The sequence below is a fragment of the Salvia splendens genome, chromosome 19 (assembly GCF_004379255.2).
Source record: "Salvia splendens isolate huo1 chromosome 19, SspV2, whole genome shotgun sequence".
Classification (NCBI taxonomy): domain Eukaryota; kingdom Viridiplantae; phylum Streptophyta; class Magnoliopsida; order Lamiales; family Lamiaceae; genus Salvia; species Salvia splendens.
The window spans coordinates 26,772,639-26,789,954 of NC_056050.1; the positions used below are offsets into that span (position 1 = coordinate 26,772,639).

The window sequence follows — 17,316 nt, forward strand, 5'->3', positions numbered from 1 at the left end:
GCGGCTGTGGTATAAAATAAAAATGGCATGTAGTTAGAGCGTCCACTATAAGGTGGACGCGGCGGTCGCCGCGAAGGGGGGCGGTGGGGGGCGGTCGGCGGGGCGGTCATAGTGGGGGGGTGTCCGCCGCGAGGGAGGACGCGGCTGGGGGGGGGGAGGGCGGAGGACGAGGCTTCGCCGCGTGCGGGGCGAGGACGCGGCGGGAGGAGCTATAGCTCGCCTATAGGCGCGGCTCCTATAGCGGCGGACAACCGCCGCGGCGGTTGCATCCGATTTTGATTTTTTTTTTTACACTTCAATTCACCTATAAATACACCTCACTCCATTCATTATTTTCACAACATTCCAATACAACATCTATACAAATTTCTCTCACTACAATTTTGGGTCGGAAATGAACAATTCGTGGAGGGACAACTGGAATGCTCTGATTCAACAAGTGCAACACCAGGCCGCCCAGGAGGTAGCGGCCCGTTTGGCGGAGGATGCGGAGGATCCGATCCCTCGCACCATTACTCATCGACGGACAATCCCACGAGACCACGTCGGTGCTCACCAACGTCTAATGGATGATTATTTCGTGGATAACCCCCGTTATCCACCCGAGATATTCCGCCGGAGATTCAGGATGTCGCAGCGGCTGTTCAACTATATAGCGACGAATTTGGCGGAGCATTACCGATGCTTCACTCTCCGGCGTGATGCGGCTGGCCGGATCGGGCTGTCCACACAGCAGAAGTGCACCTGCAATCCGACAGCTTGCCTACGCCAGACCAGCGGACATGTTCGATGAATACCTACAGATGGGTGAGACGACTAGCCTCACGGTGCTTAGGCAGTTAGGGGATCCGGGAAATTTTCGGTGGGGAGTTTCTACGGAAGCCCAAACCGGATGAGTGTCAGCGCTTACTGGATATGCACGGGTCGGTGCACGGCTTCCCAGGAATGTTAGGAAGTATCGATTGCATGCATTGGGAGTGGAGGAACTGCCCCGTGGCATGGAAAGGCCAGTTCACTACTGGATTCAAAAGCAAACATCCAACGATGATACTGGAAGCCGTTGCGGACTACCGTCTGAGGATCTGGCATGCGAATTTCGGCGTGGCAGGCTCGAACAACGACATCAATGTTCTTCAGTCGTCGCCGCTCTTCAACGAGGAGTGCCGCGGTGAGGGGCCAGAAATCAGTTTCGTAGCCAACGGTACGCAGTACAGTAGAAGCTACTATTTGGCAGATGGAATATATCCTCGGTGGCCCGTATTCGTGAAGACTGTCCGCCAACCAGTAGGACCGAAGAAACAATATTTCGCGCGCAAACAAGAGAGTGCTATGAAGGACGTTGAGCGGGCTTTTGGTGTCCTCCAATCGCGGTGGGCTATTATACGGTGTCCGGCTCGAGTTTGGCACGAAGATGATGTCGCGACTATTATGTTAGCATGTATCTTATTGCATAATATGATAATAGAAGGTGAAGGATTTGCGGCAGAGCGATGGGCGCCGAAAGAGGACGCAAGTACAAGTCACGGTGTCGCCTCCGCGCCGATCCAGATGGGCGTACCACACTTCGCGGATATGCGCAGGACCACATCACATAACACACTGCAGGCGGATTTGATTGAAGAAGTGTGGGCACGTAGGGGAGGTGGTAGCGTTGTGTAAACTTAAATTTAATTTTAATTTTAATTTTAATTTGTATTTAAATTTAAATTTAAATTTTATTTTTATTTTAATTCGTATAGTCGACTTCTTTTACGTACGTATAGCCCGATAAATTTGTTCGTAATTACTTGAAACATTTTAAAAAATGAAAGTTGATTATAAAATTTGGGGGCTATTGGAGGCGTCCACTATAGTGGCGGAAATAGAATTTTGGGGCTGTTGACAAAAAACTGGGGCTATGAACAAAAAACTGGGGCGGGGCTATTGGGCGTGTCCAACTTATAGTGGACACCCTTACAACTTGCAATTAGTTAAGAAAATAAATAAATAGAATCATACTAGTAGATGCAATTAATATGATAATAGCATATTCTTTGGTATATACTATATTAAATTATTAAATCCGGCTTACAAAAACAAGGTGCGGAAAAGCGGAACTGTCAATACCACCTGTAAATATAATTGTCCGTTCGTCTTCGATCTGCTTCTTCTCACAAATCACAAAATTTCCTTAAGGCCATCCACAATAGGAATAGCCCAGCAATAGCCCAGCCATAGCCCAGCCACTGCCACATCATCAGCACTAAAAATCCTCCTGCCACATCATAAATAGCCCAGCCATAGCCTAGCCACATCATAAATAGCCCAGCCACATCAATAGCCATATCACTAATAACAATTATATAAAATGACATAATTAACAATCACACAATATACGAAATTTAATTTACGAGACATATACGGGAAAAGTTTAATAATACTATTAAAATTTAAAAAAGTACAATAATTTAAAAAAAGTACATTAATTTAAAAAAAATACATTAATAAAAAAGAGTGACAATTCACTGCTCGTCTCCGTCGTCGTCGCCTCCGTCGCCACCATCGCCGCCGCCACCATCGCCGTCACCTCCGCCGCCTACGCCGCCGCCGCCGCCACCGGTCTCCCTCCGTATAGCCTCCAACTCGTCCTGCAGGCTCATGAGCAAGGTTTGAAGCACGCTCTTCTCCACGGGATCCGTCGCCACCCGCCATTCGGCCATCGTCTTGATCAACTGAGCGCGCGTTTGGGCGCGAGCGAAGAATTTGAGCTCCTGGGTGGATTGGCCAAGGGGGGATGCCGACTGGACCTCCTGGGAAGCTCCGGCGTTCCCTCTCGCCGCCTGCTGAGCGCGCTTGCGCCCAATCGGGCGAGGTCGGCCACCGACCGAACGCGGCGTGGGGAACTCTTGCGTCGTCTCGGGGAGGTCGTGGGAACCTCCGCTGCTGCCGCTGTAATCGCCGGTGTAGTTCAGTCGTTGCTTCTTCGGCCAGCCAGAGTCGACACCTACTCCATGTAGTACCCGGGCACCTGACCCCATGGGTACATGTTGTAGTACCCGGGCACCTGACCCCATCCACTTCCCACAGGGATCGACGGAGTTTGTGACCCGCTACTCCCGGAACTAGGCTCGTTGTTGAGATCCATTTCCCGTTGTTGATCTTGAACAGAAAGAAAGATAGAGAGAGTACTCGTTAAAACAAGTGGTGCGAATGAAAATGACGAGCAAAGCGCGTATATATAGTGTTTCGGAAAAAAAAAAATAATTTTCGCGCTGGGCGGGAGCTGCAATAGCGCCGAAAGGACCGCCCAGCGCCACGCCACCGCCCAGCGCTGCGCGGTTTCTCTCTCCAGTCAGCGGCAGGGCGGCTGCAATAGACCGCCCAGCGAACCGCCCAGCGCCGACGCTCGGCTGGGCGGTCGCTGGGCGGTTTTTGTGGATGGTCTAAAAGTAGAAAAAAAGGAAACCCACTGTATGTGTTTTAGGTTTTATATTTATTCAAATATCTTAGTTATATTTTTTTATCCCTTAAAAATAGATTTGATGGAGTGCGACACAAATTTTAATAAATAATACTTATTGATATATTGTGAATTAAGAAAGTATCTTGCTATTTTATCATTAGTTAGTGCTAGTTGGGACATATATGTAGATTAATGTAGACTATATAAAGTGGAGGCTTGAGTTTGAATTTTAAGTTATACTGTACTAGTCTTTTTATCTTTCATTTTTCATTAAATTGTTTAATGTATTAAGTGATGAAAAATGGAGAAAGGAATATTTTTTTATTTTAGAAATGTGTGACTTAGAGTTGAACATTCATTAAACGTGTTATTTTGAATATGACGGAAGTTTATACTCCATATTTTAAAAGTTTAATTTCATATATATTTTTTCTACACTTTTCTTCTCCAATTAATAATTAAGTTAAATATTCGAATCACCTAAAAATGATTATATTAATGTGTGAGTGCTTTATTTATCTGGTTGTAATATTTATGAACTCTTACTTGTTAAGGTGACCAAGAAAGATCGACTTTTTATTCGCCTTTAGAAAAACCAAACCACATAAATACATAGTACTCCCCCTGTTTTGCCATAGTTGAGTCATTTTATCATTTCGGGAAGTTTCTTCATAGTTGAGTCATTTCCATATACGGTAACTTTTCGCTCTCTCTTACTTTACTCTCTCTTACTTTATTCTATATTACTTTATTCTCTCTACTTTATTCACTTTATACTTTATTATCTCTACCTTTTCCTCTCTCTTACTTTTTTTATTATTTATTTAACACACCTAACATTACTTTCTAAAACTCCGTGCCGAAAAGTTCCGCCTCAACTATGGCGAAACGGAGGGAGTACAAAATAGTAAGAAAAGAAAAGTAAGATAAGAAATTGAATAGTATTTATAGATATAAAGGGACCACAAAAAATTCTTGTGTTAGGTAAAAACAACAGCATTGATATAACAAAAAAACTATATATTATAATAAAGAAAGAAATTTATTGTTGGACAAAGCAACCAACAAATCAACGCCTAATCTTTATCCATTAGCTTCTCATCTCTTTATATAGACATGTATCATTCATTCTTCATCTCTTTATATAGACATGTATCATTCATTCTTCATTGCCGCTCATCTCTCTCTCTCTCTAAAATGCAGATACATCTTTGGGCCGAGAGGTGAAATGGGGGTTGATTTCGGGCCGAAATCTGTCGGGATCGGATGGATTGGAAATCGAACTTGCAATTGCAATTGTCTTCTTAAATTTGATTTCCAACTCCACCCATTCCGACGGATTTCGGGGTTTCCCCTCATTTGGTCTCTCTGTTTTCTTCCTCATTTTTTTAATGTAAGTATTGTTTTCAGATGTCTTAAAGTTTGTGTTGGCACCTGCGTTATTGTTTAATAGTAGTATGAGATTGTTGTACGATTTTTTAGCCCCGTCGTAATTTAACTTAAACATTTTACCTTATAAAAAAATTGTATAAATATTCTTTGTTCAACTGAATGAATTTTATTTTTTCTCAATAAATTCTTTGTTTTGTGAAATCCTTTAGCAGCAATCTCCAAGAAAAATGGTAGGGTTTTACCCGTGAAAAAAAATCTATGATAAGAACCATAATAATCTATGATAAAAAAATCTTTCTAGACCAAAGATAAGGTCGGTTGACCCATATGACATTATATGTAACATGTGAAGAATTAAAATTACAAATATATCAATGGAGTTTTTCGGCCCTCGTAGGCTAGCGATAAGGTGGACTGACCCACCAAATATGACATAGTCACATTTTAATAATTAAAATTATCTATCATATTCAAATAATCTGGGTGACTCTTCGGACATTGGAAATTAATTTCGGTATTAAATTTAACAAATATAATTTAATGATGTTTAAATAATGTATTAGTACCAGTATTTTGATTAGACTAAATTATCACTAAATTAATCATCAATCTATGTGTTTTTCCTTCATGACGTATGTACAACAAAACTTCTAAATAATTTAGGGGTTGATTTAATTTGTAATTTTAATATGAACTTTGAAATGTTTTAATAATGGCCACACTTTAAACTTGTAGCAAATTAGACACGATCGAATTTTTTTCAACCACTCAAATTGGAGAAAAATCTATATGAGGACTATGTATGTCCCAATTCATCTCACAATATTAGTGGAGCAACAAATTGTAATAAATATCTACCTATGATCTTGAGTGGCTGAAAAAAGTAGGTGTATATTTTAACATTTAAAAAAATTATAAACTGAATTAATAGAGTATGAAGTGTATTTTGTGCTCCTTTTTCACGGACCAATTCGCTCGCAAATTATTCGGAGTAAGGCTTGATGAGAGCTCGTTCGATATTCGCTTATATAGTAATGAGTCGAGTTCAAACCTCAACTCTAGCTCGATAAGGTTGTCGAGCCTAGCTTGAGCCTTCCTGCGTCCGACTAAAATTTAAGCGATCATGTTCACAAATACTATGTTTATTAGCATGATCACGCGTCTGTTCGCAAGCATATTTGTGATTATTGCAAACGAAGCGAACAAATTAGCGAAAATGAAATAATTTTTCAAAATAATTTATGTCAATGATAAATTAACTATCATCACTAGTAACTAAACAAAAAGCAATGACAATTGATAGTAACAATAAATTTAAATTGTTTACACATTATTATAATAATATTATTATTAAATCATAAAAATGAAAAATTAGGCAATGAAGGTATGAAACATATGTCAAATGGAAACAAAAAATGACATGATTAATGCTCATGCTCCTTATTCTATGTTTTTGAGCTCAAACCTAAATTAAGATGTTTCAGTATAATATATGAGCTCGATCTTAAGATAAACAAATAATTGTCGAATTGAACTCGAACCATGTTCGAGCTCGTTATCCAATCGCCAAGCCGAGCTTGAGCCCAATATAAATTTCGCTAGCAGCGCGAGTCCAACCTTGATGGTATTTGGCTCGATTTGGTCTGCCAACAACCCTAAATAAATGTGGTGTGGTTTTATCCCATTATCATTTTAGCTTAGAAATTAATCTACATATTATTTTGAATTGACCGAAGGCCCGAAAAATCCTATTCTTTTTGTAATTATCAAACTTTTCACTTATTAAAATAAGCACAACAAATGATTACTTATGATTGGTAAAATCTTTAAACAATTTTTTTAGACTCATTGGTGAATGTAAGTTGAAAATATGATTGGCATTTTCAAATTTAAATTTGTTTTGATCCAACCAAGTCAAATTCATTTCTCAAAGCTGTGACAACTCAAAAGTTTGCAATGTAAAGACATGTTATTTTCTTTTTTATGTATTGCAATATGCCAAAGTTAAAAGATAGTAGTAATTTAGAATAGAAATGGTGAAATTAGATATTTCTCATTTCCAAACTCTCCAAACTTAAATGAGAAATTTTATTTAGGACAAGAACTAAGACAAATGTGTTTTAGTAAATTAAATGGAGATAAAATAAAGTAGGAGAGCAAATAAAATATAAGAAATTAAGTAAAAATGAAAAGAAACGATACATGCCTAGGTGTTGGGAACAAAATATCATTATATTGAATAATCTATACATAACTTAAATTGATCACACTAATTCCTAATTTTAAAAAAAATAAGCAAAAAATGATTGCAATTTATCAGTATGATAAAATGATGTAGCACCACTAAGACGTGACGCTAATTGTGTTTTTATTAAGTTCAAGTGTCTCATCTCTCCCTCCTATTTTCTCCACAGCCAATTATGAATTATCAAATTAATAATCACACACAATCAAATGAAATTTCAACAACTATTAGGTGTGACATGAAATCATTGGCCATACCAATTCATCATCACACACAACTACATAACTCCCAATCTTCATAAAATCACCAATTCTTCACTACTTAGAACCACTTGCAATAATAAAAAAATTCTTCCAAATGAATCAAAAAATATTGAAGCTCACCTTATGGGCTATATTGGTGTCCACGATCTTTTCTTATGCAGGTAATTTTTCTTGATTTTTTAGTACTCCAATCTATCTATTTTTTTGCAGTTTCTATCATTTCTTGAAATTTTACAGACTCGTATGACCCGTTGGATCCATTTGGGAACGTAACAATCAAATGGGACGTAATTTCTTGGACCGCCGATGGATACGTGGTGAGCCTCGTGACGTACAAGCATTACTCGTTCACAACCCTAATTTGTGCACACTAATAATGAATGGGTGCAATTTCAATTTATTAACATGGTACATGACTACAATCGGTATATATGTCGACAGGCGCTGGTGACGATGTTCAACTTCCAAATGTATCGACACTTCATGAGCCCCGGGTGGACTATGACGTGGGGTTGGGCTAAGAAGGAGGTGATATGGTCGATGGTCGGTGCCCAGACAACGGAGCAAGGCGATTGCTCGAAATTCAAGGGAAATGTGCCACATTGTTGCAAGAGGGTTCCCACAGTTGTTGATTTGCTCCCTGGGGTTCCGTACAACCAACAAATTGCCAACTGCTGCAAAGGCGGGGTCATGGCCTCGTGGGGCCAGGACCCTGCATCTGCTGTTTCGGCCTTTCAAGTTAGTGTCGGTCTTTCTGGGACCACCAACAAGACGGTGAAGCTCCCCACGAACTTCACCCTCCTTGGCCCCGGACCGGGATACACTTGTGGCCCCGCCAAAATCGTGCCTTCCACCGTGTACCTAACTCCGGACCACAGAAGAAAAACCCAGGCTCTAAGTAAGCATGCTTTTGCGTTATTTTATTAAAAAGTGTATTGATTTTTGTATAAAAATTATTCCATTATTTTATAGATTACATGTACAAACTAAAATTTCCTTCTCTCACGGTTTTTTTTTTTCCTGCATTTTTATCTTCACAAACTTGGGTATATTTTGTACTTCAATTATATGTGTATAGTTTTTACTAAATTTTATTTTATTGTATATTGAATTTATAAAATTATTTAAATATTTTTTATTAAAAGAAAATATTTATAATGAAGTTGAGTTGGGGTGACCCGTAGAAGTAAAAGTTATATGGAGTATTAGGTAATTAGGTTCCTCAAATCAGCTCGGGCCGGGTCGGGAAAGTTTCACCAACGATTGTGGATAACTAATAAAGTAATCGGATTCTATTCGTGTTCATGCAGTGACGTGGAATGTGACGTGCACTTACTCACAACTCCTGGTGTCGAGGCACCCGAGCTGCTGCGTCTCGTTGTCGTCCTTCTACAACGAGACCATCACTCCTTGCTCCAAATGCTCCTGCGGCTGCCGCAACAAAAAGGACTGCATCAAGTAAGACCTAAATCAACTACCCTCATCTCCTTGCATACACACACACACACACAAAATTGATAATTCTAATGCATAACTAGAGACCAAACCACGCGAAAATTCTATAAAACTATCTTCAATTCTTACCAAACTAATGCCTTAAAGTATTACTAGTATTACTACTATAAACAAAAAGAGTGGAGCCTCTTCCAATAATTTTTTTCTGCGCGATCACTGTTGTATACAGGCCCGATTCGAAGAAGCTGAAGATGTTGGGAATCAACACGCCAAAGAAAGACAACACCCCCTTGCTGCAGTGCACGCACCACATGTGCCCGATACGAGTCCACTGGCACGTGAAGGTGAACTACAAAGACTATTGGCGAGTGAAGATCGCCATCACCAACTTCAACTATAGGATGAACTTCACGCAGTGGACCCTCGTGGCTCAGCACCCGAATCTCAACAACGTCACCCAAGTCTTCAGCTTCGACTACAAACCCATCGTCCCTTACCAGTCCATCAGTGAGTCCCCTGTTACAAACTCTAATTTCTCACATCTCTTGTGTAAGTAAGTCATTTGTTAGGAACTCTAATGTCTTACATCCTTTGTGTAAGATGGCCGTTGTAGGATTTATACACCAAACGAGCCCCTCTCCTCACTTGCTAGTGTTTAGGGAGGAGTTCTTCTGTTTGGCCTATAACATCGATGCTTTTAATGAAAGTCCCAAAAAAGGAACCAACGTCGTTGATTCTGAAGGGGGTTGATATAATAAGACCATTATGTGAAGTTTATAAAGCAAATTAACCACTTGGCCTAATAAGTTAGTCTTTTGGGATAAATTTTCATGTTTGTCTATAACATACTCCACATATATCGATATAAGACAACTGATGTGAAGTTTATAAACGAAGCGGTTGATATTAGACTATTAGTTTGGAGTCAAACTACCAAATAGGCTCTCTGTACCAATAAGCTAGTCTTTTGGGATGTTTTCTCATGTTTGGTCTATAACTGATTAGTCTTTTGGTATGAATTCTCATTTTTTGTCCGTAACATCCTCCCTCACGTATATATAATATATGACATTATTTTCGAGTAACTACATAGTTGTTGGTTTGAATAGATGTCAAACGATAGAGCCATGTTCTACGGAGTTTACAAATCAAATGGACTCTATCCCTAATAGGCTAGTAGTCTTTTGGATGAGTTATAACATACTCTATATATATCGATATAAGACAATTAATGTGAGGTATATAGACCAAACGGGCTACTTGTCCTAGCGTGTCACTCGTTCTCTGTTTGGTCTGTAACATTATATTCTCCCACACGCAAATAACATATGGCCTGATTTCCGAGCGTGTAATTCATCATTGTGTTTGGATTGATGTCAGACGACACGGCCATGTTCTACGGGATGAAGTTCTACAACGACCTGCTGATGGAGGCCGGGGAGTCGGGGAATGTTCAGACAGAGATACTGCTGAAGAAGGACAAGGATGAGTTCACTTTCAAGCAGGGATGGGCTTTTCCGAGGAAGATCTACTTCAATGGGGATGAATGCATGCTTCCACCACCTGATGCTTACCCCATTTTACCAAACTCTGCATATAAAATTCTCACTCCATTTTCAAGATTTGCAGCTTTCTTGATTTTGATCATTGCTGTTTCACATTTTCTGTAGCATTCTCTGTGAAAATATCTTTTAGATTTGTATTGCAAAAGGTTTTATATTTGCTCTTCTCTTGATTTTTGAATATTAAAGAGTGGTTGATGTATATGATATGAATATGAAATTAATGATTTCTTTGAGCCATAAGCATACTCCGCTACTCACCTATTTTTTCAATTTCTTGTTATTTGTAATTCTTTCTTATTTATAAATTTCAATTAAATCGGTTTACGAATAAGCAAAAATTACTACTACTAAATAACATTAGAGCAATGAAAATTACATAATTAAAAAAAATTACGAATTTTAGTAGAAGGTGAGCTTGAATTCCATCGTATTAGCTGACCACACCTTGATACAAGTCGATGAGGTTAAATATAGCAGTGATTGCGCTTTGGTTTTATTGCTTTCATATCTAAGTTGATTGAGAAATTTCGAGAATATGCTAAAAAATAAACTTAGATTTTAAGAATGTGAAGGGGCAATTTAAAGAAAATGCGAAGGAGCAAATAATGAACTAGGGAATGAGAGTATTTACAAGTGAAAAGAAATAGATGCTCCATTGTGATTGGTTGTAGAATATGCACTCTTAAGAGTGCAATCGTCACGTCACGTGCTCTAGACTCTGCTACATCAACTCAATTAGAAAGAGACATGTTCGTGTATTATGTACATGACTTTTTGTCAAATTATAAATTTACATATAAATTGGCCAATGCAAATATGAACTTTCGTCAAATGTTGATTTTGCCTATTAATTGGCCATAGTCAATAAGAACTTTCGTCAAATGTTGATTTTGTCTATTAACTGAAGAGTGCATTGTCACGTGCCCTAAACGCTGCAATGTCGATTAAATTAGAAAGAGACACGTTTGTGTATTACTATATACATGAATTTTTGTCAAATTTTAATTTTATATATAAATTGACCTATGCAAATAAGAACTTTCATCAAATTATAATTTTATCTATTAATTGGCCATATATAGTTCCGTTAAATTTTGATTTTGATTAATTAGCCTTAGTCCATTGAAGCCGTTAAGGGTTTGACAAAATCCGGTGCAAAATATGAACAAATAAAACTAGGGGTGAGCATTCGGGTTTCGGTTCGGTTTTTCGTCTAAACCGAACCGAAACCGAAAAATCAAATTTGCGGAAAAATTTAAACCTAAAAACCAAAACCGAAAAACCAAAACCCGAACTAGAAAAACCGAATTAAACTGAAAAACCGAAATTGTTTTGAATTTCAACCAAAAACCGAAAAACCGACATTGTATGGAAAAACCGAAAAAGAAAAGAAATCATAAAACCCTAACATAATTAACATCCATCAACCAAAATTAACATCCATCAACCAATAAAATATAAATATTTAAGCCCTAACATCAAATACAACCAAAATAAAATTTCAAAGTAAGTGTTCACTCTTTAATATCTTCCAAGTTTCAAATATTCTATCGGATAATTTAGAGAATAAGGATGGCTGGAAGGAGACGAGTCGTCGGGTGGAGGGCGCCGGCGTGAAGATTGGGGTGGAGGGCGTCGACGTCGGGCTGGACTGTGGAGCACGATTGGAGGTCGGAAGCGACGGGTGGAGAAAAGATGGGCGACAGATGGAATTTGGAGGTGGAGAATTTTTGATTTTGGAGAAGAGGCGGACGGCTGAAGTGGAGAATTAGGGTTAGAGCTTTTAAGTACTAAGTAATACATATATAATTTATAATATATATTAAAATATAATTTGATTTTTTGGTTTTTCGGTTTTTTGGTTCGGTTTTTTACAAAACCGAACCGAACCGAAAACCCAAAATTTTAAAATATCAAAACCGAATCGAATAAAAAAACTGAAAAAACCGAACTAAATTTCAAATTTTTGGTTTGATTCAGTTCGAATATTCGATTTTTGATTTTTTTCTCACCCATAAATAAAACAGAGAGAAAGAGAATAAACAGAGTGTAAAAAAATGCGAAGGCAGCTCGGCGTGGGGCTGCTCACTAAAATAGCAAAAAATGGGTGTTTAACATACTCATTGCTGCCAAAATCCGCGTCTCCATCGCCATTTCTGAAGCCCGATTCGAGCCGATTTCATCACCAACGCTCTTTCTCGGAGTATTCCACACTCTCAAATTCCAATTTATGGAAAATATGCAGTTCTAATGGCGCTAGAGGGACGATCCAAAATGGGGGTTTTCCGAGCTCCCTCCTCGCAAAAAGGGTTTTTTCAAGCGCCCTTTTGCAGGGGCGATCGAAATTTCCTGTTGCGATGCGTGGCAGAAGATTATTCAGCTCGTTTTCACTCGACCACCGCCGCCGCAGGTACTTCTCTCAGTTTGAATTTGTTGAAATTGATGCTGAATTTTATTCTGATAGTGATTGAGATTTTTAGTGAATTGTGGAAGTGATTGAATCTCTCTTTCTTAGTTTGGATTTGTTGAAATTATGGAATTATTTGTTGTTAGTAATTGATTTGTAAATATGGTTAATTGGTGTGATCAGACATGTTTCCATCCAATGTTGTCAAATTAGAGTTTTGTGATAAACTTGATTTGTAAATCATGTACATATAATAATTTTTGTTTAAAGCTTTCTTTGTTTTTGATTATTGTTTTTATAAGTTGATGGATAAGGGAATTTTAATGATAATTTCACTGATGAAATGAGTAATTTCAAAATTGTGGGTAGCCTTGGGTGCATAACATTGTTAGCGTTTTAGTAGTTTCGATAGATAATAGATATTGTGATGCATCGAATGAGTAAGATATAGAGATCTTAGATATGAAACTTTATTGTACATTTGTAGTATTTCACAGTCTGTACTATAAAGAGGATCATGCTTCGTTTTGTTCTCAATTGGAAGAAAATAGTTTTGACGGAGACATCATTGGGAACTTCAAACATCATTATTCAGTCATCTTTGGCTATATCTGATTCTTCGTCATTGGTTCAACAATCAGTTATCCAACCCCGTCACGTTTCTCAACAGTCGAATTTCTTGGTTGTATACCTAAAATGTGTATATATGACTTGCTAAATAATTATGTTGATTGTCATTGTTCAAGACTTCAAGTATTACTTTACTCTTTGGTGATAAAGAGTGAGTATCTGTCTGCCTATGACTTCTTGATTCTATCTCGCATAGGCATTGAAATTACACGAGTAAGAAAATCATTGTTCTTTTTCACGTTACAGGGGTTCATTTTTCAGAAGATTTACAGCCGATGGAGTTGTGCTAGGATTAATAGCGACAAATGTTGCTGTCTTTATACTTTGGAAGGTTGCAGACAATTCGTTTATGGGGAAGAATTTTATGGTAGGTTGTTCATAGCATGTGTGTTTTTAACGAAGGCGACACTTGAATTGTTTATTCCGATAATTGTTACTTCTCAGATATCTGTAGACCACATTCTAAGTGGCCGGCTCCACACGCTAATAACCAGTGCTTTCAGCCATAGAGACGCGATTCACCTTTTTTCAAATATGATCGGACTCTACTTCTTTGGAACAAGTGTAAGATGAATTAAGTGCCTTCCGTTATTTAATTCAGTTCTTTCTTTGTCAGAATTATTTTAGTAATGTACTGTAATTCATTGTACAGATAGCACAAACTTTTGGACCGCAATATTTGCTTAAGTTGTATCTAGCCGGTGCACTTACTGGCTCAATATTTTATTTGGTATATCAAGCTTTCATAGCACCATCAATCTACAGGGTAAGGTTGTCGAACTCGTTGAAATTCATAGTTTTGTTGCAGTTGTGAATGTAATGTAGTTGTAATGAACTCAATCATAGTTTGTCCTTTAGCGATTAGGCTCTTCTATCGAGCACTTCTGTTTCTTCTCGTCTGGAAATTGGTATCACGGTCATCATGCAAACCGTTGTATAGAACAGACCAGACTATGCAATCTTGGCATTATTATATAACATGCTCGTTTATCTAAAGACCTTCGATGTACTTATTCTTGTTCATTCTTTTTTCATCTCTAGGATGATCTGCGAGGTGTTTCCCACTCGAGAGTTCCAGCGCTGGTATGCAATTCTAATCAATTTTGCCTTGTTTTCTTCTCAACCATGTTGTTTTTCCCATTCAAGATCTCCCGTGAAACTCTTCCAACTCTTGCATCCGTGAAACTGAAATCGGCCTTCAAATTTATTTCATGATGATAAATCTTTCTTTAAGCATGAATCAAACTGACCCCTTTTTTTATTTGGCTGAAAATGCTATTTTTATATAATTGTAGGGTGCAAGTGCTGCTACGAGTGCGATAATGCTGCTTGATATCTTTCTATATCCAAAAAGGATCATCTTTCTCGATCTCATTTTCCCACTTCCTGCTTTTTTAGTGGTGAGGTTAAGATTACTTCTCTATGAAGAAAAGGAAAAATGTCGATCCACTCATTTCTCGTCCTAATGTTTTTCCAGGGGGTCTTTATCGTTGGCAAGGACATTTTGAGGGTACTGCAGGTACGTTTACCATTGAAATTCGATTTATCGTCATAATACTCAATAGTTGAAACGCGTATTTATTTAGTAATGCTGGTCCTCCATCTGCTCGTGCTCATATAATTGTCTCATTGCATGAAACTTTGAGTCTGTTTGCTGCTCTGATATTAGCATTGCTGTCTTCTTTCATGTCAGGGCGACCGAGAAGTTGCCGGATCTGCTCATTTAGGTGGAGCGGCAGTGGCTACCGTTGCGTGGCTGCAGAAGAGGAAGGGACGCTTTGGACGATTCTGAGATTTCTACCTCATTATAGTGAGATGAGATGCATTTTTTTGCCAATTTTATGTTCTTTTAGGTTTGTATTCCTAAAGTTTCTTTTTAGAATATTAAACAGAGTATTTGATTTGACATGATATGATTTTTTGCATGAGCAAGTTCATTCAATGAAAGGTGAATTAATGTGGTTAATAACCGACTCTTATATTCTTAATTAATTGTTTATGGATGTTTTTGTGAATTTTAGGATATATATATTGTTAAGGTAATATATAGTGGGTCCTGTTAGGTTGAGATTTTTGGGCCTAATTGAGAATTAAGATGCATTTTCAGCCACTAATTCACAATTTTTGCGCGATGTCAACTACGGAGACATTATGTCAACTAGGGGGTATAATTGTCATTTTCGTGCGATGTCAACTATAGAGACATTATATCAACTACGATGTCGACAGCAAACGTTATTTATGTAAACTATTATGTCAACAACAACATTTTACAAATAATTAATGTCAACAACAAAATTTTCATGTCAACGACCTATATTATTTATGTCAACAACAACGTTTTACATATAATATATGTAGATATATGTAGTTGACATTATATGCATGTAGTTAACATGGATTATATATGTAATTGACATGGATTGTACACATAGTTGACATTATATGTGTATAGTTGACATGAATTGTATATGTAGTTGACATTATATTTGTGTAGTTGAAATGAATTGTATATGTAGTTGACATGGATTGTACACGTAGTTGACATTATATGTGTGTAGTTGACATGAATTGTATATGTAGTTGACATTATACGTGTGTAGTTGACATGAATTGTATATGTAGTTGACATAGATTATATATGTAGTTGACATTATATATGCGTAGTTGATATTAAGATAACTAAATCTTGAATCTAACTCTCAGCAACTAATTCCCAACTGAGAAATATCACCAAACACCTAGAGTGCATTATGATTAAGTTTGATTCCCCATTCTAGCTCACATCCAACAGAATTGATAATCCTAACCCTAAAACTTCTAATTCCATAAACGAATCAATAATTAAGCTTGCAAAAAGTTCAAATCCTGTAACAAAAGCAAATTTTGGAAAATCAATCTCTCAAATCAGTTCACATCCAACCCAATTGATAATGCAAAGCCTAATACCTCCAAATCCATACTCGAATCAACAATTAAGCTTTGAAAAAGCTCAAACATTGTAACAAAAAACAAAATTCCATCTTTACACGGTTGAAATCAATAAAAAAGTTTAATAACAATAATTTAGGAATAGAGAAATAATCATGTCTGATGAATAAACTAACCACAATGATGGAAGGGGATTTCGTCGGCGCCGAAAAGTTTCACCACGTTCTTCACCAAAATATAATCGTTGAATAAACTAGATAATATTATCAATTGAAAATTCAGTGAAAGTGTGATATAATCGATAGGCACATTGAAATTCTATATCATATTACATTATTCACACATGCAGTAATCAGAAGAGACTGTTTGATCTCCGTTAAAGTAGCACTAGTATTCATTGCAATCACACACATTATGAGAATGAGATACCGTAGCAGCTAGAGAGAGAGAGAGAGTACCAGAGATTCCAACAAGCTCGCAAAGCGACTGCCATTTCAGTCAGCTCAGTTGCGGAATTAACCGATTCATTGTGAAAATTCACATCAAGCTGGAGACGGAAACCAGGTCTGGAGTGTCTGGTTGGTTGAGGGTAGGAGAATCACGCCGGCGACACAACGGTGGAGAGAGAAATTGACGGAGGAAATGGGGAAAGTGAGAAAAGTTAGGGCAGCTATGAGTAATCGAGGCAGTGATCAACGACGTCGGGGCGGCGCCGGCAACGGGCTGACGGCTCCGGCGACAACGAATGGGAGGGGAGAAGTTGCTGCTCTTTGTTTTCAATTGGGGTTTGTTTTCAACTGAAATTACCATTATGCCATTTCATAATTAATTAATGAGTAAAGGTCAAAATTGGTCCTGAACATATAGCCATTTTACGATTTTGGTCATAAACATTATCTTTTGGATTTTTTGGTCCTGCACATATGGACATTTGATCATTTTGGTCCTGCACATATGGAAATTTGATCATTTTGGTCCTCCGTCAA

At 37.9% G+C, this 17,316-nt stretch overlaps 2 protein-coding genes across 2 annotated transcripts; both read left to right on the forward strand.

Moving 5' to 3' along the window:
* Positions 1-7,346: 7,346 nt before the first annotated feature.
* Positions 7,347-10,602, forward strand: LOC121779999 (COBRA-like protein 4). The gene is made up of 6 exons (XM_042177513.1): positions 7,347-7,503; positions 7,580-7,659; positions 7,784-8,240; positions 8,653-8,800; positions 9,027-9,304; positions 10,178-10,602. Exons 1-6 carry the CDS (start codon positions 7,437-7,439, stop codon positions 10,465-10,467), a joined length of 1,320 nt encoding a protein of 439 aa, XP_042033447.1. The 5' UTR covers positions 7,347-7,436; the 3' UTR covers positions 10,468-10,602.
* A 1,149-nt stretch (positions 10,603-11,751) lies between these two features.
* LOC121780000 (RHOMBOID-like protein 12, mitochondrial) lies at positions 11,752-15,365 on the forward strand. Its single transcript, XM_042177514.1, has 9 exons — positions 11,752-12,135; positions 12,390-12,772; positions 13,646-13,766; positions 13,844-13,963; positions 14,052-14,165; positions 14,441-14,482; positions 14,695-14,799; positions 14,877-14,918; positions 15,093-15,365. The coding sequence occupies exons 2-9, from the start codon at positions 12,420-12,422 to the stop codon at positions 15,189-15,191; spliced, it is 996 nt and encodes a 331-aa protein (XP_042033448.1). The 5' UTR covers positions 11,752-12,135; positions 12,390-12,419; the 3' UTR covers positions 15,192-15,365.
* The last annotated feature ends 1,951 nt before the right edge of the window (positions 15,366-17,316 follow it).

Coding starts and splice junctions, on each gene's coding strand:
- LOC121780000 (XM_042177514.1), top strand. CDS start 12,420: ATGCGAAGGCAGCTCGGCGTGGGGCTGCTCACTAAAATAGCAAAAAAT. Junction 13,964..14,051: donor TCTACTTCTTTGGAACAAGT/GTAAGATGAATT, acceptor TTCATTGTACAG/ATAGCACAAACTTTTGGACC. Junction 14,166..14,440: donor TAGCACCATCAATCTACAGG/GTAAGGTTGTCG, acceptor TTTCATCTCTAG/GATGATCTGCGAGGTGTTTC.
- LOC121779999 (XM_042177513.1), top strand. CDS start 7,437: ATGAATCAAAAAATATTGAAGCTCACCTTATGGGCTATATTGGTGTCC. Junction 7,504..7,579: donor CACGATCTTTTCTTATGCAG/GTAATTTTTCTT, acceptor GAAATTTTACAG/ACTCGTATGACCCGTTGGAT. Junction 7,660..7,783: donor GGACCGCCGATGGATACGTG/GTGAGCCTCGTG, acceptor ATATGTCGACAG/GCGCTGGTGACGATGTTCAA.